Source organism: Heterodontus francisci, chromosome 3 (genome assembly GCF_036365525.1).
Source record: "Heterodontus francisci isolate sHetFra1 chromosome 3, sHetFra1.hap1, whole genome shotgun sequence".
Lineage (NCBI taxonomy): Eukaryota > Metazoa > Chordata > Chondrichthyes > Heterodontiformes > Heterodontidae > Heterodontus > Heterodontus francisci.
In genome coordinates, this window is record NC_090373.1 from 38,254,348 (window position 1) to 38,278,940 (window position 24,593).

General features: G+C 40.4%; 2 protein-coding genes across 12 annotated transcripts in view; one reads left to right on the plus strand and one right to left on the minus strand.

The window, feature by feature from the left end:
- The window catches only part of fbxo9 (F-box protein 9), a 136,124-nt gene extending 115,960 nt beyond the window's left edge, over window positions 1-20,164 (minus strand). For 2 of the 6 annotated variants that reach the window (XM_068021373.1, XM_068021363.1), the window contains exon 1: window positions 19,905-20,160. In XM_068021373.1, the coding sequence (XP_067877474.1) occupies window positions 19,905-19,907 (3 nt within the window). In that variant the 5' untranslated portion in view covers window positions 19,908-20,160. Of the gene's footprint in view, window positions 1-1,667; window positions 1,749-19,904 lie in introns of all 6 variants that reach the window. The other 4 variants (XM_068021353.1, XM_068021349.1, XM_068021340.1 and 1 more) reach the window with 4 other exon arrangements.
- A 277-nt stretch (window positions 20,165-20,441) lies between these two features.
- LOC137355821 (serine/threonine-protein kinase ICK-like) overlaps window positions 20,442-24,593 on the plus strand; it is a 76,612-nt gene continuing 72,460 nt past the window's right edge. For 3 of the 6 annotated variants that reach the window (XM_068021443.1, XM_068021418.1, XM_068021436.1), the window contains exon 1: window positions 20,443-20,675. The gene's annotated coding sequence lies outside the window, so the exon portion shown is untranslated. Of the gene's footprint in view, window positions 20,676-24,593 lie in introns of all 6 variants that reach the window. The other 3 variants (XM_068021397.1, XM_068021410.1, XM_068021427.1) reach the window with 2 other exon arrangements.

Below are 24,593 nucleotides of genomic sequence, written 5' to 3' on the forward strand. Positions count from 1 at the left end.
CTTTGCTACTTTAAGGACTGCCAACCTTTTGAGTACATCCTCCTCATCTCTTTATATCCTAACCACTATTGTTACTGCCTCCTCCTTCACTGCTACACTGGCCACATCCTCTTCTCCAGTAAAGAAAGATGCAAAGCACTCATTTCCTCTGCCTCCTCAAGATGACCTCCCTTTTTTGTCCCTAATCAGCCCCACCCTTCCTTTGACTACCCTTTCCCATTTAGCGCTAATCTATTTTCATTGCCCCTCCTTTTTTAAAGCTCTTCTCGGTACTTTCTACATTCTTACCATTTAACTACAAACAGTAATAGAAATCCAAATATATAAGGACTAACTGTATGACTTGAAAACTGTCTCCCAGTTATCAAGGTGCCATTCTCCAGTTTTCGCCTGCCTTCTAACTCCACTTCATTTGAAGGCCACATTTCGACTTGACCGTCCTTGTGCCATGCAATGACAGACTGACAACAATCAATTAAATGACAAACTAATATGAAGAAAATATCCACAACAAAGCCTTTCAGTCACTATAAATTGAATGCTAAACCCCTTCAGTTAGACCTACATGTCAACATTTTCAGCTCAGAAACCAGAACAATGCACCAACAATATAAACCCTATTCGTTGGTTAATCTGCTAAGAGGCACAGTAGAGAAGTATGGAATACCTTACCTACTCCTCTTCATGTAGCTCCCATTAACAATTTAGCTAAGGCTGACAAAGCCGAGGGTAAGCATCATTACTGAGTTTCATAATAAAGTCGCACCATAGTAGAAAAGTGGTGTTTTTTTTGTTAGTTATGGTCATCGTATTGAGATGCATATAACTAGACAAGCAGAAGCAACAACTGAAATGTAAACTTTTATTGTGTATAGGTAGAACACTACCTGCAGACACAAAGATTCACACAAATTGTTGATTTTTCAAACAGCATTTACTTTAACATTGGCATTAACCCATTTGTTTCAAAGAAGTTTATGCTGGTGCTAAAGCCAATCAAAAATCTTGTCTACGGTAATTTACTATGGTACACGGTGAATTAGTTGTGGTTAAGTGTTAACACTCTTGCCTCTGAGTCAAAAGGCACCGTAGATTTGAGAACATCCAACTGACCCTCCAGTACATTATTGGATGAGTGCTGCACTGAGAGAATTGTCAGTTGAAATGTTAAGCTGAGGCCCAACCTGCCCTCTCACATGGACATGAAAGACTTTGTGGCACTATTTTGAAAAAGAGCTGGAAAGTTCTCCTCAATGCCCTGGACAATATTTATCCTTCAACCAAGATCAGTAAAACAGATTATCTGGACATTGTGACATTACTGTTTGCCAGGCCTTGCCATTTGCAAATTGGCTGCTGCGTTTCCTACAGCGCAACAGTGACCATACTGCAAGAGTACTTCATTGGCTGTTAAGTGCTTTGGCGCATACTAAACTTATGAAAGGTGCGACCGAAATGAAAGTCTCTTTTCCTTTCTTTTATCTATGGATTTTTATTTACAATGTCACGGCTTCAACTGTTAATAATCAAGTTCAACTGAATTATGTTTTTGTTCGATTGTTAAATAGAATTCTTTGGTAAATGTACATGTGTTCCACAGTTCTGGCAGTCTGCTGCAATATGTAAAACTAGTTTTAATGATTTCAAAAACAAAGTAAAGTTACTACCTGAAGGTTTGCCTCTTCAGGCCTTGTGTTTTCTTCAGCATTAATGACACCACTATAATGATCTTTTTCACTGTCTACCTGCTAACAGGAAAACAAATTACTCATTAATTACATGTAGCAAATCAACCAAAGACAGCATAAAGATTTCAAATTTGAAAAAAAATAAAAGTTTAAAAAAGGCCTTTTTTTGGCAACCAATGAAAAGTTAATGATATAATTGCTGATGGTCATCATATCTAAAAGAATTTTAAACCTTTTTGAACATCCAAAATATAGTAACCATGCTCTGATACTGTATGGCACCATGAACATACTAACATATTGTATACACACGTATGCACTACATATCCAAAACAACCAGAAGGTCAGAATCAAGCAAGGAATTTGGGTAATATCACATGAAAATCTATGAAATCAAATCTTTATAGAATACAGAAAAATGACTTTCACTTCCAAGTACTTTGAAATGAAAATGATTACAAAGACACAAGCTGATTAGTTAGACATTTGCTTGCTATTCCAAGTGCTCCCTCATTTTAATTTATATAGAAAAACTGACTGAGGAAAATTATAACCATGTCAATTTTATTCCCTTGAAGGAACACCCTCAAGTTCAGTCCCCCTCATGGACAGGCTGCTCACTCGTCTGGCAACTGACTGGGCTGGCCCAAGCATGAGAAACCATGCAGTTGGTGTGGAAAATTTCCATTGATGAGTATTCAGCAATCAATTTAATTGGGCAGCTGGTGAGCCAGTGAGAGGGCAGCATGGGCTCAGAATATTAGAGTAGAAGATAAAAGCAACAGAACTTCTGTTCATGCCTACCAAAGATAAGGCTGAAACATTTGCAACAATCTTCAGCCAGAAGTGCCGAGTTGACGATCCATCTCGGCCTCCTCCTGAAGTCCCCAGCATCACACATGCCAGACTTCAGCCAATTCGATTCACTCCGTGTGATATCAAGAAACAACTGAAGGCACTGGATACTGCAAAGGCTATGGGCCCTGACAATATTCCAGCAATAGTACTGAAGACCTGTGCTCCAGAACTTGTCGCACCCCGAGCCAAGCTGTTCCAGTATAGCTACAGCACTGGCATCTACCCTGCAATGTGAAAAATTGCCCAGGTATGTCCTGCTTTTTGTGTACAGGACAAGTCCAACTCGGCCAATTATCGCCCCATCAGCCGACTCTCAATCAGTAAAGTGATGGAAGGGGTCATCAATAGTGCCATCAAGCAGCACTTGCTTAGTAATAACATGCTCAGTAACGCTCAGTTTGGGTTCCATCAGGGCCACTCAGCTCCTGACCTCATTACAGCCTTGGTTCAAACATGGACAAAAGAGCTGAACTCAAGAGGTGAGGTGAGAGTGACTGCCCTTGACATCAAGGCAGCATTTGACGGAGTATGGCATCAAGCAGCCCTAGCAAAACTGAGGTCAATGGGAATCAGGGGGAAAACCCTCTGCTGGCTGGAGTCATACCTAGCACAGAGGAAGATGGTTGTGGTTATTGCAGGTTAATCATCTGAGCTCCAGGACATCACTGCAGCAGTTCCTCAGGGTAGTGTCCTAGGCCCAACCATCTTCAGCTGCTTCATCAATGACCTTCCTTCAATCATAAGGTCAGAAGTGGGGATGTTCGCTGATGATTGCACAATGTTTAGCACCATTTGTGACTCCTCAGATGCTGAAGCAGTCCGTGGAGAAATGCAGCAAGACTTGGACAATATCCAGGCTTGGGCTGATAAGTGACAAGTAACATTCGCACCACACAAGTGTCAGGCAATGATCATCTCTCATTGACATTCAATGGCATTACCATCGCTGAATCCCTCACTATCAACATCCTAGGGGGTACCATTGACCGGAAACTGAACTGGAGTAGCCATATAAATACCGTGGCTACAAGAGCAGGTCAGAGGCTAGGAATCCTGCGGCGAGTAACTCACCTCCTGACTCCCCAAAGCCTGTCCACCATCTACAAGGCACAAGTCAGGAGTGTGATGGAATACTCTCCACTTGCCTGGATGGGTGCAGCTCCAACAACACTCAAGAAGCTCAACACCATCCAGGACAAAGCAGCCCGCTTGATTGACACCCCATCTACAAACATTTACTCCCTCCACCACCAATGCACAGTGGCAGCAGTGTGTACCATATACAAGATGCACTGCAGAAACGCACCAAGGCTCCTTCGACAGCACCTTCCAAACCCGCGACCTCTACCAACTAGAAGGACAAGGGCAGCAAATGCATGGGAACACCACCACCTGCAAGTTCCCCTCCAAATCACACATCATTCTGACTTGGAACTATATCACCGTTCCTTCACTGTCGCTGGGTCAAAATCCTGGAACTCCCTTCCTAACAGCACTGTGGGTGTACGTACCCCACATGGACTGCAGAGGTTCAAGAAGGCAGCTCACCAACACCTTCTCAAAGGCAATTAGGGATGGGCAATAAATGCTGGCCTGGCCAGCGACACCCACATCCCCTGAATGAATAAAAAAACACTACACAATGCTGCTTTGGATCTCAGTCTTTCAGGTTATACAGAGTGCATCTCCACAGGAATAAAGGATGAAAACGACAATCAAAATTTGTTCGATTGCTCCTGGCTAATGCAAGAGTACTGCTAACAGACAACCGTTGCCCACTTCAGCCAGGAATACAAGATGAGATGTTTAAAAAAAAAGGATTTAAAAAAAATTATGGCCTGGAGATCAGCCATGGTTTCTTGCCTGAGCTCCATCTATTGAACCAAAATGCAAAATTCACATCTGGCCTTCAGGTGAAAAATATTTCTGTACTTAACAATAACTTGCTTTTATATAGCCCCTTTAATAAAGTAAAAACATGCCAAGGCGCTTCACAGGAGCAACATCAGACAAAATTTGACGCTAAGCCACACAAGGAGATATTAGGGCAGATAAGCTTAGTCAAAAAAGTAGGTTTTAAGGAACAACTTAAAAGAGAGAGGTAGAGAGAGCAGAGGTTTAGGGAGGGAATTCCAGAGCTCATTGCTTAGGTAGCTGAAAACACAGCTACAAATGGTGGAGTGAAGAATAATGAGCAGTGAACAAAAAGGTGATGGGTAAACTGAATTCGGCACGCTTTATGATATTGACAGCAGAGCTTTGGATGAGCTCAGGTTTACAGAGGGTGAAAAGTCATCCAGGAGAGCATCGCAATAGTTCGAGTCTGGAGGTGTCAATGTTCTGAGGGTTTCAGCAGCAAATAAGCTGAAGTAAGGGCCGAAATCAGTAATGTTATGGAGGTGGAAGTAAGCAATTTTGGTCATGGAGAGAATATGGGGTTGGAAGCACTGTTCAGGGGGCTAATAGGACTCAGTTTCTGGACAGTCTGGTTCATTCTCAACAGTGGCAGGAAGTGGAATGGAGTCTGTGACTAGGGAACTTGGCTTTAAAGCTTGCAAACACTCACTGTCCAAACTTGCGTGCAAAGAATAACTTCATTGCTGATATCCTGAATGGCAGACACAGTGTCCATAAAATCATAACCTGCTATCCTTCAGTAGATGACAACAATTTAACTTTTAAAAAATTGGTGAGAGAGAAAAAGAATTACAATACGGAATTAAAATCCAAGGTTAACAGGATGTAAATTTAGTACTCCAACAGCTTCTGAAGCACCAAAGTTCACAGTTCAAGATACCAAAGTTGAAACAGTAAGAAGGTGAAGTAACTCAGGCTGTTGTGATTATGTGCTGCTGATCTAAAAGCCTACAGCAGGTAAGGGGTTCTGCAGCTTTCAGTTCAGGGGAAAAAAGATGGAGACAGTTTAAGGGAGTGGAATTTGGTAGAGTTACTTGAACAAATATCTGCCATAAAATATCATTGAGGATCTGATGATTACTTTGATGTTGAGCTCTATAGTCTATAAACTGTGGCAATAAATTTTAATTCACTGTGTATTTAGAGAGAAATATGTACAGAGAGTATATTTGTTATTTCATGTATGTGTTGTACACACACTGAACTGTACAACAGCTCCCTCGCCGCTACTCCTTTAGCAACTAAAGACAATCAGCAAAATGGTGTCCCTGGACAGAGATCATTGAATTACCTATGGTTCCGAAATATTATGTGAAAATGGAATAATCAGAAAATCAGTAGTAAACCTGCCAAAAGCATCTCTCTTCTTTGTGTACAGTACTTTTGAAGGCAGTCAGATTGGCTTCAGATGGTTACTGCCACATGGTCGAAGTATTATGCAATTTTGTAACCTCCTCTGTCATGATTCCCAAAAGAGATCATAGCCAGGGATGAGAGCACCTTGATCTCTATCTGGTTTTTTAAGAATTATGTAAATATAGATGTTATATTGTCTGTCTGCCATCACAATTCTGCCCCTCCAACTTCACCAGTCTTCAACACCATTGACCATTTCATCCTCTCCAGTATATTTCTACTGTCCTCCTCATCAGTGGTACAGCTCTTTCCAAATTATGCTCAAACAGATTCTTGTTCTTATGCTCCCTTCAGTAAGTGTTCCAGGGGGATCATCCTTGGTCCCTGCCTTTTCACCATCCATATTCCACCCTTTGGCAACATCATCCAGAATCATGGGATCAGCTTCCATATATAAGCTGATGACACCCAGTTCGACCTCTCTGCTTCATCAATCAAAAGGCTTTAATTACTTACTCCAATTGTCAGTTTGACCTTAAGAACTGGATAAGCCAAAACTTCCTCCAACTATTTAGGCTCCTGCCAGCAGCTTTGTTCCCAACTCTATTCCCCAAACCCCAGCATGCTACCTCAGGGTAAGCATGGCAGTGCAGAACCGTGGTATACCTTTTGACTGCAAGCTCACATTTTACCCTGCAAAACTCCTTACTTCTACCTCCACAACTGTGACTGCCTTTGCCACTCTTTGTCCCTTGATCCCTCTGCTACGCTATTTCTGCTCATTCAGCCCCCGTATTCCAGCACCTGAACTCCTTTCCCACCTATCTCCTATGCTTTTAAAAATCTTTCTCTTCAATAGTTCTATTGGTTGTACCACCCTTAACCATTACCATTTGTCCCTTCCTCCTTGACGTCCCCATTATCACTTTGATATCCTCCTGCATATTGCTGCTATTAATTCCTTGAGACAATTTTCTAGTCAGCGAACTTCAGCTATTCTCAGATGGAATTACATTTTCAACAACATACATCAATGGCTGCAACAAAAAATGGTCAGAATCATTAAATATTTTAACCTCTAAAGATATCACCATGACGTGAGTAACAATGAATATGGATTAACACATTTGCACACTTTCCACTGGTAAAACTGACAGCTTCTGAAAAAACAATGAAATAAAATCTCCACTAAGGATACAGAATTCTGACTAAATAATATTGTAAAAACAAATTGAAAGATCCTTACAAATTAAAATTTGCAGGGCTAAGCCTGATTACCTTATTGCCAAGTAACGTTCTTTGAGATACAATTTCAGAAAGTAAATAGCAACAGCATTTCAGAAACATAAAACATTGAGACAATAGTATGCAACTCCCTGGTTTAACAAGTGTGTTGAAATAACTGTTCTCAGAATTCACTCTGTTCAGAAATCATAGCAAAAGGTGTACAGCTTAAACACAGCAGCAAATAATAGTGTTACATGGAAATAATATTAATTCCTTAAAAGCAGCACATTAGGCAACTTATTATGACCAATGCCGTATTAAATTTACTCATGTTTTTCTTAATATCCATATATCTGAATAAAAATCTTACATTCTGTACAATTCTGATCTTACTTTGTGTTGTCAAACTTTCATGTCTACTCTTTTTTCATTATAAATTCTGTCAATTGACTCATCACAATGTAATTACCAGTTTCAGCCACTAATTGGTGCTTTATGATTGCATTGCCCACAACCTGCTCAAAATGGGGAAATAGTTCTTGAATTTGTTTTACATGCCATTTTCCTTTGCAATTGAAATTTCTACTGTGCAACATAGGGGTTTAAATGAAGTAAATTTAAAAAAATGCTTTTAACAGTAACATGATTAATTTGCTCATTGAATTAGCTTTTCTGACCTTTGGAACATAGGAATTGCGAGATTAAAAAAAGACCAAAATCCATTTGCCTTCTCCTATCCTGGTAGACACAACACAATAATGGAGTGTTGACTAATAATAGCAAGGAATACCTCAGTAGTGTAGAGCTTTGGAAAGCATATGTTCAAGTTCATCTGTTTCACCGAGCAAGAAACCGATCTAATTTGCATTTGAATGAATCGATACTAACTGCTTCCAATATGCCCGTCGGGAGTCTGCTCCATAGATTGACTACTCACTCAAAGAAATATTGTTTCCACTGATTAGTTTTGAATTTACCTCCCTTAAAATTACATTCAAGTTTTCATTTGAATATGTCAGAAGCCTCTTCAAGCCTGGGCGTTAAAAATATTCTCTTGGGTTTCACAATGCTGGTCACTCCCGTAAGCGATCAGCATCGTTTATTTGACAGTGTGTCCATTTTTTTTTAAAAAACTCGTTTCATGGGATGTGGCCATCGCTGGCTAGGCCAGCATTTATTGCCCATCCCTAATTGCCCATGAGAAGGTTGTGGTCAGCTGCCTTCTTGAACCACTGCAGTCCATGTGGGGTAGGTACACCCACAGTGCCCACATTACAGAATCATAGAATGGTTACAGCACAGAAGGAGACCAGTCAGCCACAAATTGAACACAATCTTACTTCTCAGCTTGAAAAATAGGCCGATCTTGATTCCAGCATTACCTTTCTTGTGAAAGACTTCTAACTGCAAAAACTGACCAACGTTTTAGCTTCCAACTCTGGGTCCAAGGCCTACATTTAGGTATCTTGTTTTAAAACCTAGCTGGCTGGCTGCCCATGTGTCCTTCTGTCATATTTTTCATTGTGCCCTCAGCCAGGGAGAGGGTTGTGGCTCTGACTTCCTCACAGCTCGGGATCCACCATGAGGTTTGCAACTGAAACCAGTTCCTCTCCTCCTCCTTTGCAATGCTGGCTTAAGGAAATCATATTTCCTACTCCTCTAAAAAGGAATGGAGGCAATCCTGGTTAATGGGCCTGGGATGAGGATTACCTCTCACTTTATCAGTCTTAAATCAAAAGTGAGCTGTTACAAGCCAGAAACAGACTTGTCTGGCTTCAGTAAACATTGTGAATGTCTGCAATCTTTGGCTTTAAAAAAGGTGTGAAATCACATTTTAAAAACACAACTAAATCCCAAAATTCTCACTGAAAAAAACTGATTAAACAAATGACATGGTGTTTTTGCCTGGTATGGTGACAATATTCGCGGATGGTCGTCTGAGCATGTGCAGTGTACGTTTGCTCGGAAGCAGTGGTATTTAAGCTAGCCAAATGACAGCATGCTGCTCTCTCAGCCTCTACCAAAATTTATTTGGTTATTTGTAACATTCAAGAAAAGCAAAAGGAAAAATGTCATCCAGGTAAATGTCTTTTGAGTTTCTTTTTTAAGCAGAGAGGATGGGGTTTGTATGTGCATAGCTGCAGCCTGCTTGCCTGACGATGACTGGATCTAATTACAAATTCCAGACAAAGTGTTGGGTGTGTTTCGTCCTCCAAGGGAAACAATCAAAAATCTGGCCCAACTCATTTGTGGTACAAATAAACACAGCTGAGAACGTGTGTCTCTTATCATCCGAACTTTGCTTCATTTTTCAAAAAAGAGTTGAATTTTCATGCAAAAAAACCTTCTAATTATCGCCTTCTAATTCCTTATACATGTGCGAGTGTGGGGGAGAGATACAAAAACAATGAAACAGAGAAGTAGGCAGATTGGGTATTTCTTACAAAATTCCATGAGGTAAGAAAGACTTGCATTTATATAATGCTTTTCCTGATAGCACAAAGCTCTTTAACTGTACTTTTGTTATAATGTAGAAAGCAAGGAGTTTCCTACATTACAGCACAGGAGACGACCATTCGGCCCATCCTGCTGCTCTTTGAAAGAACAATCCATCCAATTAGCTCCATTCCCCAACTCTTTCCCCATATCTGCAAATTTTTCTTTTTCAACTTCATATATCATTCTTTTGAAAGTTATTATTGAATCCGCTAATCCCACCTTTCAGGCGGCACATTACAGATCATAACTCACTGCATTAAAAAAGATTTTTCTGATGTCCCCTCTGGTTCTTTTGCCAATTACTTTTAATCTGTGTCTTCTGGTTACTGAACCACTTACCGAATCACAGAAAGGTTACAGTGCAGAAGGAGGCCTTTCGGTCCATCGTGTCTGCACCGGCTCTCCGAAAGAGCAATTCATCTAGTGCCATTCCCTCATCTTCTCCCCATAAGCCTGCACATTTTTCCTTTTCATATAATAGTCTAATTCCCTTTTGAATGCTTCAATTGAAGCTGCCTCCACCACACTCTCAGACAGGGCATTCCAGACCTTAACCACTCATTGTGTGAAAAAGTTTTTCCTCATGTACTTGCCAAAGGAAACAGTTTTTCCTTATTTACTCTTATCAAAATCGCTCATAATTTCAAACACCGCTATGAAATCTCCTCTAACCTTCTCTGTTCTAAGAACAACAAACCCAGTTTCTTCGATCTCTCAACATAACTGAAGTAACTCATCCTTGGTACCATTCTACTAAATCTCCTCTGCACCCTTACCAAGGCCTCAACATCCTTCTTAACTGTGGTACCCAGAATTGGACACAATACTCCAGCTGAAAGTTAACCAATGATTTCTGAAGGTTTAACGTAACTTTGTTGCTTCGGTACTGTATGCTTTGAGTTAGAAAGCTAAGGTTTCTGCATGTTTTTTTAACAGCTTTAACCACCAGTCCTGCCACCTTCAAAGAATTTTGGTGGGAATGTGAAGAAATAAGGCATGCAAAAGTAGTGATGGGGCAGGGGCGAGGAGATAAGAAAAGTAGCCTCCGTGGTCCATATTTTCCCCACAACCTCCACCAGATAAGGCAGCCTACAGGAAACCATGGCATCTCATTCGCTTTCCCCAGCACACTATCCATTACTTGCCACCCAAAAGACAAGAAAAGAAAAAGACAGAAAGAGATGAAGAAACAGAAAGATAAAGAGAAAGTCAAGAGAGATCAACGTCAGATCCGCTGGTGCATCATGGTGTATCGAGCATGCATTTGTCTAAATTTAACATAACGCTAAGTCATGCAACTTTTGTGAGCCATGTTTGGTCAAATTTTATACTCATAAAATAGCGACAAATGTGAACTATACAAGTAGAGATAATGCATGAATTAAATGTGATACAATAATAATGTGGGGGGGGAAAAATCAACCATAAGCACTCAAAATAAACCAATAAAAGGAGATGGAATTAACTAAATCAACTACAAATAATTTTGCAAATGTTTTTAGCCATCATCTTGGTATCTCCACAAAGATGAGCATTTCCTACTGAAAATACAGTCTGTGTAACACAGATAATTAAAAATTGCAATATTTACAAGAAAATGATTGGGCTTGCATACATCATAGCAATTTTCTATGTTTAAACTGCTTGTGTCAATGTTTTCTGGTTAGAGGACTGCATCTATGCAAGATAACTCAGTCTGACATTCATGGGGGTGCCCAGAACTATGATTCTCAGCTGCAGAAAAATCAGATCACAGGCTAAAGATTGAGAAAGCCTCTGTACTTACAACTGACAGTGAAACAACCTATTCATTGAGCATTCCAGGACATTTTGTTTGTGAGCTCCACGAACTCATGCACTCTTGTGTATCAATAAAAGAAAATGTAGAGGAAAACACTCCGTGAAGCCACGAGAAGAAGCAATTACAATTATTTTAATGTTTTCCCTTGAAAACTCAAATACAATGAAGAGAAACGCTGCAATTTTTTCTGAGGAAATTTTGACCTCTTGCAACAGCAAGCCGAACTCAACTACAACTGAGGAGAAAGGCTCGCAAATAATATATTCTAAATGGTTTATTTATTTACATACAAACATACAAATTAGGAGCAGGAGTAGGCCACTTGTGCCTGCTCTGCCAGTTGATAAGATCATGGCTGATCTGATTGCAACCTTGACTACACATTCCCAACTAGAGTTCCAAAGACTCATGACCCTCAGTAAAAAAAATTCTCATCTTTGTCTTAAATGGGCAGCCCCTTATTTTTAAATAGTGACCCCGAGTTCTAGATTCTCCCACAAGGGGAAACAACTTTTCCACATCCACCCTGTCAAGACCTCTCAGGATCTTGCATGTTTGAATCAAGTTGCCTCTTACTCTTCTAAACTCCAGTGGATACAAGCCTAGCCTGTCCAACTTTTCCTCATAAGACAACCCACCCATTCCAGGTCCAGTAAACCTTCTCTGAAATGCTTCCAACGCATTTACATTCTTCCTTAAATAAGGAGACCAATACTATACACATACTCCAGATGTGGTCTCATCAATGCCCTGTATAACTGAAGCATAACAACCCTTACTTTATTTACTAAAGAACTTGAAAGTAACTGGGATTCATATACATGGTAAAGAAAAACTATTAAAGTAAAAACAGAAAACACGCAGCAGGTCAGCAAGTATCTGGAGAGAGAGAACCAGAGATAACATTTCAGGTTGATGACCTTTCAACCTTTGCCAGTTCAGACGAAAGGTTAATGACCTGAAATGTAACTGTTGCTTTTCTCCACGACAATGCTGGACCTGCTTAATATTTCCAGCAGTTTGTTTGTATTTCAGCTTTCTGGCATTCGTATTATTTTGCTTAAGGATTGTTAAAGTTTGGAAGGAGATTCTGAATAAAAGTCCTGGTTTAAACAGGTGTTTTATGATAATCCCAAGTACTGTTCCAGAGATAAAAGGCAAACAATGAAATATGCACATAAATTTGATCTTATCTCAAGTTTTGTAAATTTTTGGTCTTCGTTACAAATATCCACATCCTTAATAAGTAGACAGCTGCAGTAAAGAGCCGCTCGCCATATTACATGCAGATACTTATTTATGTATATACGTATATAAGTGTGGTATTTTATCAACCTGCAGTGGGCAAGATTAGTTAATATTTTCAGGGACCAAAGTGATCTTTAACAACGTAATCGCAGATTTGTCAGTGAGGATGTGAACCCTTCCATATCTGTGTACAGCTCCTTGCAAATTTGTACCTTCTGACTCAGAAAATATTAAGATTTTCAGTGAAGATTCACAATGACTTTAGCTTCAAGACTTAACGTTTTGTTGATTTTTCTTCCAGGTTGATAAACGTTGACTTTTATTTTTAAACATACTCTTCAGATACAGACCTTCTGGCATTCAAAGTACAAAATGGGAGCTCCATATGCATTATTCAATTTTGGAAAACGCTACAAGATTATCCCCATCTCAAACAATTACACTCAAGAAACACAGTTGTTTCGTTTGATTAACTACACTCGGCTATAACTGACCAGAACAATCTCAAGTCAAAGTAACTAGATAACAGCATTTCATTTCCCTGTTTCTCCTTTGTGCTGTTTGCTTAGATTGTTAGACACATCAGCTCCTTCCTTAATAGCCACTTACAGAGTTAGTTTCTCACTTCAAAAATAGATTCACTAGTTTGGGAGCAAAAAACAAATATGCTCTATCGATCTTAATATGGAACTTATAAGTAGCTACAAATTGACAACCACAGGCTGGATTTTCTCAGCTCCCTGACATTGGGGGTCGTGGCGGGGGCCCGGAAAATACCTCTGGGAGAGGCCTGCCATGGGCCTTGATGCTGGGAAGGTCCCGCCCCCTAGTACCGGCGGCGGCAAGGCTTCGGGGCGGCCGCTCGGCGACAGGGCCCTAAGTAAAATTTTTAATGTTAATAAAGGAATTTATACTCAACTCTTCACTCTGGCCGCCCCACTCCGATATTCCGGCCAGCTGCTGGAACGCCTGTACCTTTGGATCACTGTTCAGAGATCTGAGGCGGAACACTGGGGGGGCAGGTGGCAGGAGCGAATTTTTCAGGACGGGGCTGCGGGGGTGGAGTGGCATAAACTACTGCGATTGGTGAAGGGAAGGGGTTGAAGGTTAAAGTAAAGAAAGTTCTGGAGGGAAATGTCAGGATTGAGTTTACTTTTTTTGTGGGGGGGGAAGAAGAGGAGAAATAATAAACTGATTAGTCATTGGTAGGGGTGGGAGCGGGGATCGGAACTGTGAATACATTTTTACTTATACTTTTTAAAGACCCGTCACTTTAAAAATTTAAATGATACTACAGGGCCTGAAGCCCTTTAAAAATGGCAACAGCGCCTGCGCAGTGGCGCCGGACGCCACTGCCAGGGATGGAGTGCCTGCCCCCTCTACGTCATCGGGGCAGGTAGTCCGACCCCTCTATGTGAAATATCGTGGCGGCTCCGCGGGGCAAATCCTGCACGCGCACTCCACCGCTTTTAAAGCTCGCTGCCAGCCACCTATATGCACGCTGGTTGAAACAAAAAAAAAACTGGGAGACCTTGTTAAAGGGACTTTATTTACGAATTTTCAGAAGTAGAGAGTTTCCAAATTAAATTCAGTTGCAATCTATTGCTAAGAAAATATGATCAATGTTAGAGCAACTAACAGAGTAAATAAACTGCAGAGCTCAATATCTCCAGTGCCTCTCTTTAAAAAAAACTATTAGGTAATCTCCCCTGGCATTACTCTCAGACAACAAAAAACTACCTTTCTCCCTGTAACCGTCTCTCTGCTCACTCTTGTGAGGCAATTCTTGTCTTGATCTTCCTGTACGGCACTCACACACTTTCTTATTTTCATCTTTGCAACGATGACTCCAACTTTACATTTATCTGACTCTCTCTGTATGTCATACATATTTTTTTCTCATTCTCGGTGTATTGGTAAACAATTCTTTTTATCTTTTGTCCCTCACTGACTTTTTCCTCTTATCTCCCATGGAGACCTGAAGCCTGAGTCAAGGCTGCAACTTTCTAATAATCATAGAACAATCATATATTTTTTGGCTGGACAGCAGTGTGCTAAGACGTGGAACTGGGAGGGAGTTTAAAACAGGGCACAGGTTTCTCAGGAGAAATCAGTTCAGGAACTGGGGTTGAGGAGACTCAAAAGTCCAAGGCAAGGGCATGCCTTAGTCCCAGACTGATGTTGCAGTTGACATCATGTTCGATCTGTAGCCATGGTTATGACTAAAGCGTTTGGGAGGTGTAGCAACACAGATAGGCGAGAAAGAAACTTGGAGTCCAGGATGGCAGGGCCTGGGGTCAAGAGGGTGAAAGGTTCACTCTCACCCTTTTCACCCGTGGATCATGCTAGGATAGAGAAAATAATCTGGATAGAGGGGACAGCACAGTGGGTTACATGAAAGAAGTCAATTACAAATTGCATTCATCTGCTGTTCACTTTTCGCAAAGTGCTCAGAAACTATAATCAACTTTTAAACTGGCAGAACAACAAAATTACAAGGAGCTGATCATTCCCAATGTGTCTCTTGAATCATGTTGCTATGTAGTTAATGCCGACCAATACACACCTGTGCTTCATAAACTTGTACTAAGTATAAATATAGGGGGCGGGACTGACAGCTTCATCAGGAACCTTTGCAAGGCTGATTCAGATCACAGATGTAAACAAATTATTTATAAATTTCCAGGAATCTATACCATAACAGAGATCAAAAGAACGGTTGGAGTTGTGATCAGTGAGGGACTGTCAGTACAATCTGAACATGCTGAAGCCATATCAAATAATATTTCCTTGTCCCAAATTATTGAAAGAGAACTTCAACAACTTACTCAAACAAATTTTCAATGCTTCTGCACTTGTTTTTTGAAAAGCAATTTCTAACATTGCTTGTTACAATAGCTGAGCTGTAAAAGGAAAGAATCATATATACAATAACTAATCACACCACTTATATAACAACTTAATCTGAACCAGACCTCTGGGAAGACACCAAACAAACCCCAAAAGTGAAATAAAAACAGACCATGCTGGAAACACTTAGCAGGCCTGGCAGCACCTGTGAAGAGAAAAACAGAGTTAACGTTTCAAGTCTGTAACTCTTCATCCGAACTCCAAAAGTGGCGTAACTTGAGACAACTTTCCATGCATTAATTAAAAGCTTCAAGTACATAGCCCCGATCAGTTCTGCTGAGGCGAAACTCCAAACCCCACAGGTCATTTTCAGTCCATTGATCTCTTGCTGCTCAAGACTAATCTCTCACGACAAAAGTGCACTCTTTCAATTTTCACATTAGCCTAACTGCCACTGAAAAAGCCAGGAGAGAACAGCTAACCATGCCACTTTTGTAATCAATTACTTAACACGTTACTGACTTAAACCAGTCCTCTGGTAAGGCACCAAACAAACAAGCTTAATCTGTCCCTCCTATTCATCAGCTAAAATGTTGTTAATTAAAGTCAAAACACAGCTTACCGATGTTCTGTCTGTCCTCTCAAGCGGATATAAAAAAATCATTGCATGATTTGAAGAGCAGACGATTTCTCCATGTGTCCTCATGTATTCCTCAACCAAAAATCATGAAAATAGATTATCTGGTCATTAACTGATTTGTGGTATCTCCTGTGTGCCATTTGGCTTCTCCATTTCCTTACATTTCCACAACGACTACACTTCAAACGTATTTAATTGTCTTTGAAATAATTCCTTACAAAAGATGCTATATAAATGCAAGTTCCTTCGTTCTTAAATGCTACCCATCACATTCCACTGGTCCCTCACTGCTCGAATATAATGAGAGCAAAACAATGCTTTTTGAAATTGACACAATGATTAATCCATAACAAAACATTGCAGTGTTATTAAAATCCAGTTTGCTCAAAATAAAGCCCTTCTCCAATCTGAATATCTTAAGAAAAGTTATCTTTCACCTGACTCATTAGACATGCCCCAAACTACAACCTGAGCAAGGGGTAAAACAGGTGACATTGCTTCCATCGAAGCCAACTTCTCTAATTTTAAGCAACCAAACAGCTGATAAAATATCTCAACTCAGGAAATGATTTGCTTTCTGACTTCCCCAGATGGTTCTAAATACTGGGAATGCATCATGTGGGAAACCCCAGGAAAGAAACTCAGCATTTCTATAATTGGCTATCAATGCTCAAATGTGCTGCGCCACTGGGCTAATACACGAATTTGTTAAAATATCATTGAAACTGAATTTTAATAGCTTGACCATCATGACCAACTGCAAACATTTTTATAACTGGAAATGTCAGTTACCATAAAAGCCTCGCTTTTGTACTGAAGTTGTTAGTTTGTAAGCAGCTTAATCACATACGGGTTTCTGGACAGTGTGTGTGTTCTACTATGTCTGTATATAACCACAGAGCACAAACATCAAGTATAGTATTTTATTATTTCTTGAAATGCAGAAGTATTTGCTATGCTATGCTTTGCTATGAATATTTTACACTATATAGATTAAAACTTTACTTCTGTCAATATGCTGCACTACAGAAATATAGGAGAGCCAAGTATCATATGATGTGTGCTTTTTTTTACATAAAAGGAATATATTATATATATGTAATATATAGGAAGAGAGTATGCCTAGTTATCAAACAAAGAACTTAACAAACGTGCCCTCTTTAGACAGGAGTACAATTAATAGAGAAGTAAGCTGTAAGAACTTTATGATGAAATGACTGTTTTGACTACTAATCTGAATGACCCAAAGTCAGCTCTTCAGGGGAGTGATAAACTCGATTCAAAAGCTGGCCAGTTACACAAGAACAGTAGATCATTTAGCTCCTTGAGCTTGTTCCAGCATTCAGCTTTATTACGGCTGATCTGTACCTCAATTCCCTAACTCCATTTACCTGCCTCTGTTCCATATCCCTTGATAACCCTAATGGAACAAAAATCTAATCGATCTCAGTCTGAAAATTCCCCATTGACCCACCATCCACAGCCTTTTGGGGAGTGTGTTCTGGATTTCCACTATCCTTTGGATCTAAAGTGCTTCCTGATTTCACTCCTAATCGCCTCGCTCTAATTTTAAGATTATGCCCTCTTGCGCTAGATCCTTTTTTTTCTCTCTCTATCTGCCCAATGAAATCCCTTCATAATTTTAAATACCTCGATTAGATCACTCAACCTTACAAACAAGCCAAATATTGGGGGCGGCACAGTGATCAGCACCGCAGCCTCACAGCTCCAGCGACCCGGGTACTGGGTACTGCCTGTGCGGAGTTTGCAAGTTTTCCCTGTGACCAGCATGGGTTTCCTCCCACATGCCAAAGACTTGCAGGTTGATAGGTAAATTAGCCATTGTAAATTGCCCTTAGTGTAGATAGGTGGTAGGAGAATTGAGGCAAGGTGGTGATGTGAGAGGGATTAATGTAGGATTAGTATAAATGGGTGGTTGATGGTCGGCACAGACTCGGTGGGTCGAAGGGCCTGTTTCAGTGCTGTATCTCTCTATGACTCTATATGCAACCTTAACTTAGCTCTTCACGCCCTGGAATTATTTGACAAATTTACATTGCAATCCTTCTAAGGACAATATATTTTTCCTTAGGTTCGGTACCCATATCTGAATGTAGTACTCTCAATGGGGTCTGACCAAAACTTTGTACAACTAAAGTGTCAGTTCCTCACTTTTGAATTACAACTCCCTTATGATAAAGGCAAATATTCCATTAGCCTTTCTGCTGACTTTATGTACCTGTGCACAAGTTGTGTTTTGTGTAGTGATCAGATACCATTCTCCTCTATGAATTCTTCATCAGATCATCTTATTGGTACATCGGCACTGTCAGCAGTCAATAATGATACAGCAACTCAGCCAAAAGGTTGCTCCATTGCCAATGACTGCCTTTCTCTATTCATAGCTACAGTAATTCAACCGCAGAATAACACAACCATTACTGATCTCTCTCTCTCGATCTATGTTATCAGTATACATTTTTATTGACTGGCATCCACGTCCTTATATCTTTTGCTTTTTCCTCATTTTAGCCCAATCATCAGATTAATCACATTCTGGTTCCAGGACAACTTAATTTTATTTGCCTTCTCTGTGTTTCACTGGGTCTGGAAAAAGCATCAAGAAGCAGCAAGAGGGTGTCAGCGTCCTTAGAAAAGTACCAGTACCAAGCTGATCACAGGGCTGGTAATTTTAAGTGCAGCGTGTCAAAGATGAGTAAGATACTCTCCACATACTGGGGTTGCTAAAATATTACTGGTTTTGTCGCAGTAGTTGATTTCAGATGACTATTTAGTATTTACAAAATTTGGAAAGTGATCAACTACATTACCAGCATTCTGGCATGTTGCAAGTTACTACACCATGCAGATGACTTGATAAAATCTCTGCCTACCACATGACCAAAAAAAAACCTTTGGGTAAGCAGACATTTAGAAAAATAAGAAGCTTTTCACAAAAGGGAGGTGCTCACAATTTTCCTCTGTGCAGAGTTATCGCAAAGTTCCTTTACTAACAGCTGCGTTAAAAAAAATCTTCATTATGTAGAAACAGTTTGCAACAGTCTGTGTTTTGAGTGGATTGTCCTTAGGTTTCTAAAACGGCTTAATTTTTTAATTGTTTATTTTTTAAATTAAAGTTTTTAAATTAAAGCCTAGCTTTTACAATTATTTCTATATTATACCTTATGGAAACAGTAATTCAGCTGCTGATTAATACCGCCATTACGAATCTCTCACTCTCGATCTACATTATTTATGTTTATTTCATTGACAGGTATCCACACCCTCATCATATTTACAGCTTTCTCCTCACATTTATCCAATCGGCTACAAGCCGCAAACTGCTGCTTGGACAACCTAAAACCAGCGTTATCGACAAGTGAAAGCATCAGAACTCAAGACACGATCCTCATTCTCCTGCACCACTCAATGCCTGTTTTGCAACTTGGCAAAATGTGCCAATCCTGAAGGCACACATTTAATGTAGCAGGCACTGTAACTGCACACCACCTGAAACAGGCCAGAAATGCAACAACTGCTGTCAAATGCCCTAAATTTACACATTAGGGTTTAATGGGAGATACAAATCCACTGGATCATCAAACTAAAACAAAGGTGTATTTGTTCAGACTTTGCATATTGTTTATTTGATCCTCAATCACGATTCAAAACCCACAGCATAAATAGTTTGCAGCCCCTCTTTAAAAGCTGTTTCTTGCAATGCAGTGATGAACAGCTGGAGGATCATCTTGCCTCCATCAAACCTACACACCGCACAGTCACCATATCAATAGAAAGCGACACCACTTCATAACGTTACCATGCTTTAAACTGCCTGCAGACTTCCAGCACGTAAACAAGGTAGGGAGGGGGGTAGGGCGGAAGACCAATCAGAAATTATTGCAGTTCTCGGTCAGAGAAGCGAACGACACAGTCCAAAAAGATACGCGCTCTCCAGACGGCCGCCATTTCGAAAGCAGTCAGCTTGGGGACAGACTAAACCGGTGAGTCACCCTCACCCACTGGCCGCAAACCGCCTACTCGCTCCACTACGGAAAGCCGGAGGAACAAGGAGCCGCGCCCACACGGCGGACTCAGACACCGCGCATGCGTTGTTCCTCAAGCGGGAATGCGCGCACGCGCGCCCCCGCCCCGTTCAAGTGGGTGGTACGCACGCATCGTCCATCAAGTGCGCTTCGTGCAGACGCACGCACTGCCCCCGTTGAAAATGTGCGCGCGCACGCACGCATCGCCCCTTTCAAGTGCGTGGTGCGCATGAGTTGTCCGTCAAACGCCACGCACCGCCCATTCAAACGTGACACGCGCATGCGCCCCGGCGACGCCCCAGGAGGTGGTGTCTGACCGGGGTACTCGGGGCGGGGAAGGAGAGCGACGAGTTAATGGCGGGGGCGGGGCTCCGTCTCCCGGGAAAAGACACATCTGTCTTGCCGCCATGTTGGGCTGGAGTGAGGTGCTGAGAGGAGATCTTGGCTTGTGATGTGTTTATTTCCTCTACCGTTCAAATAATTTTCCCTTTTTTTTAAAAGAGAAAGCTGCTTCAATCAAGTGGCTCTGGGCTTCCGGCCAAGCGGTAAGGATGTTTTTATTCACTGTCCGTCTCCATCATAACTGCTCCGGGTTGTGTTTTTTTAAAAATTCATTCCCTTTGTTGCCAAACTTGTACTTTTCCGGTCGTAATAAATTTTCAACAGGCCAGTTAATCCGTCAACGACTTGTTAAACTGTTTTGAACTAGTGTCAAGTGCTTTTCATTTGTGGCTGTTAGGACAGTTCTTGCTGCTGCTCCTGGCTGTGATTCTGTCTGCTTGACACTTTGAGTGAAGGAAAATGCCCAGTACTGTTGAATTTATGATTTTTTTCCCCCTTCTATCTTTGGCTTTATTATTTTCGCCAGTTTTTCAATTACTGTGCCTCGAGTTTCTATTTTGGATGGTCTCCATAAGTGTGTGTGGGGAGGGGTGGAGGAATGAGAAAACTGAAAGTCAAGGCAGAAAGTACAGAAATACGGTGTTGGTTTTTGGAAAAGGAGAAGTGACTCTTTTAAGAAGTAGCCCCCTTCATCTCCAATTCGTCAATACGTTATGAAAAACATTGCCTCAAAGTCTCGATTTCTTTGTATCTCCCACACCATTCTCATGACCTTAAATGAAAGAAAGTGAGCGCTGGTCCTATCGGAAGAGTCTGGGGAATTAATAAGGGAAAATGAGATGGCAGATGAATTGAACAGGTATTTTGCATCAGTCTTCATTACAGGATGCAAGTAACATCCCAGAAATAGCTGTAAATCAGGAAATGGATGGGAGGAACTCAAGAAAATTGCAATCACCAGGGAAGTGGTACTGAGCAAATTGTTGGAGTTGTGGGCTGACAAGGAAAACCATGTTTAACCAATTTATTGGAGTTCTTTGAAGATGTAACATGCTGTGGATAAAGGGGAACTGGTGAATGTACTGTACTTACCTTATCAAATGCTTTCTGGAAAGCTGTCACATTAAAGGTTATTGCGGGAAATAAAATCTCATGGTGTAGGGGGTAACATATCGGCACGGATAGAAAATTGGTTAGCGAACAGGAAACAGAGTAGGCATAAATGGGTCATTTTCTGGTTGGCAAAATGTAATGAGTGGTGTGGTGATGAGGTTATGCTTCAGCCATACAGGGCATTGGTGAGATCACATCTGGAGTACTGTGTACAGTATTGGTCTATTTATTTAAGGAAGGATGTAAATGCATTGGAAGCAGTTCAGAGAAGATTTACTAGACTAATACCTGGATTGGGTGGCTCCTCTTGTGAGGGAAAGGTTGGACAGGCTAGGCTTGTTTCTGCTGGAGTTCAGAAGAGTAAGAGGCGACTTGATTGAAACATATAAGATGCTGAGGGGTCTTGACAGGGTGGATGTGGAAAGGATGTTTCCTCTTGTGGGAGAATCTAGAACTAGGCATTGCTCATTTAAGACAGATGAGAATTTTTTTCTGAGGGTCGTGAGTTTTTTGAACTCTTCCTCAAAAGGCAGTGGAATTAGAGTTTTTAAATATTGTTAAGGCACAGATAGATAGATTCTTGATAAACAAGGGGGTGAAAGGTTATCAGGGGAAGGCGGGAATGTGTAGTCGAGGTTACAATCAGATCAGCCATGATCTTATTGAATGGTGGAGTGGGCTCAAGGGGCTAAGTGGCCTACTCCTGCTCCTAATTCATATGTCAGAAAGCACTTGCATTTGTGACTTCAGGATATCCCAAAACACTTTACAGCTTCTCACTTATATTCGAGGTGCAGTCACTGTTGTAATGCAGCGAAATATGGCAGCCAAGGTCACAGGTAGAAAAGAAAATAAATACATGTCCAATTTAGTGAAGTTGAGGGATTAATGTTGATTGTGGGAGAAATCCCCAGCTCTTAAAATCGCGCCATGGGTCCTCTTTTACATCCATCTAAGATAGATGGGGCCTTAGCCCTCCACAATCGTCCGCTTATTCACAGCGATATACCCTATCCTCACCTCCACAGTCCTTCATCCCCATCCTCTTTCCCTCTTCAAGCTGGCCCCATTCTTGCTTCAAAATCCCTCAATTGCCTCATTCCATCTTAGCTTGATTTCCTGCTTTATTTTCATGTCGCGATCTTTCACTCTTCCAACACTTGATTTTTTTTCCCCCCGTTTGTAATCCTCCACCTTTCTGTCACCCTCCCTACTATTAAAACTTGCTCAAATCTTCCCCTATAATTTGTCCTCTAAACCTTGTGTTTTGATATGTCTTCCTGCATGTGAAACAAGTTGTTGAAAACCAACCCATTCTCTCGTGCTGCAGCTAGTGAATTGTTTTGGTCGTGTATTTTTTGAATAGCAAAATCCCTGGGCTCTGTACTTGTCATTTAATTCATTTTACATTTGACTTCCCTTCAAGTTAAATACATTTGTTATGAATAAAATGTTTGTGGATTGGTTTGAGAGACCACGATAAAAAGGAAAATGATCATAATGTGCACATGTATTTAGATTTTGTATTTAATGTCTGTTCTTGTGTAGGTCCAAAATATTTTCCATTAATTACCAGAGTAAGTTGTTGCATTTATCAATGCAAGTCATTTGAATCAATGATTCTGTATTTCAAAGTTGTGTTCCTCACAAATTGATCCCTATTGAGTCATCTAACAGTCTTTTGGAAAATTAAATATATTTACTAATGAATGCAGATGTTAAAGCTGTAGTTTGTGTTTGAAGGCATATTCGCTTGCCTACATTCATAATGCAGGTGTAATGGCCATCTGTAAAAACAAAAGCATTTTATGTCAACCGGTCTGAATGTAAACATCAATGTTCAAACAAACCAAAGGTTGCCTAGCAGCCAGATATTTAACTGCTTTTGTATTATGTTAGTATGGTTTAGCCATTACAGAACCAGTAAATCAGTAAGTTAAATTAGGTGCCAGCTTTTAAGTTGTTTAAATAGCCAATTTGTATAAATAAGAAAACAAATGAATCCTCAGTGCCTGAATAGACACAGTATGAAATGTTGAACATATTACATTTATATTTGTAATAGAACTATCCCATTGTTTACAGTTATTATAAAGTAGATGTTTTGGAAAATGACATATTAAGTAATTTTGTTATTCAAGTTCAATTTCTAAAGCAAGTCCCAAAGTTGTCACCAGGCTTATTTAGCGTACTGGTACCCATGCTAAAGAAAAAAATTCCGAAGCTAACACGTCATTGGTCAGTTACATCTTTGTATGATCCGATTAATTCATTGTTAGTTTGTTCCCATTGTGGCTTGCACCAGTGCCAACAATACTACGCAGTAGCGTTACGAGCTCAATGCTCTTTCTAGACTCTGTAAATTTGGAAAGACATGATTTACACTTGCTATGCCAGAGTCCAAGTGGACAGTGCAAAAATTTTACGTGCTCACCATAATATTTTTTTGAAATCCTTGCATCAAAAAGGTTTCATTACTGTATTGCACTTATCTGGTGCAATTTCAAAGTGATGTGTTTGCAACTTTTCAGTGAATGAACAGAATCTCAAATCGCACTCGATAGCCAATGTTTTCTAATGGTATACTTCAAGTTGAGTAAATATTTCTTTGTGTAGCTCCAAATTCCCCTGCTGTCAACAATTATTACATTTGCCTATGGAAAAATAAATCTCCTCTATCTACAAAGCTCTATTAGGATATTCTGATGTGTGCAAAAGCCAGTGGAAATATTGAAAGGTTCGAGGTTGGAGATGTTTGGCAAAGATTTTAGACATAAAATTGAATTCCAAAATCTTCAGAAATACATAAAAATTGTAGTTAGATGAGTAATGAGGAATTTGGAAACAAGGATAATTACAGATGCCAAATACAACAGCAATGCATTCTTTAAATACTGTAACTGTAAAATGTTAGACATGAGAACCCGAACGGTTAGCAATTGGGCCAAAAATGAGCACACAGTAGTAAATATATTCTATTCATTTTTTCCAAGTGTTTAGTAGAACAT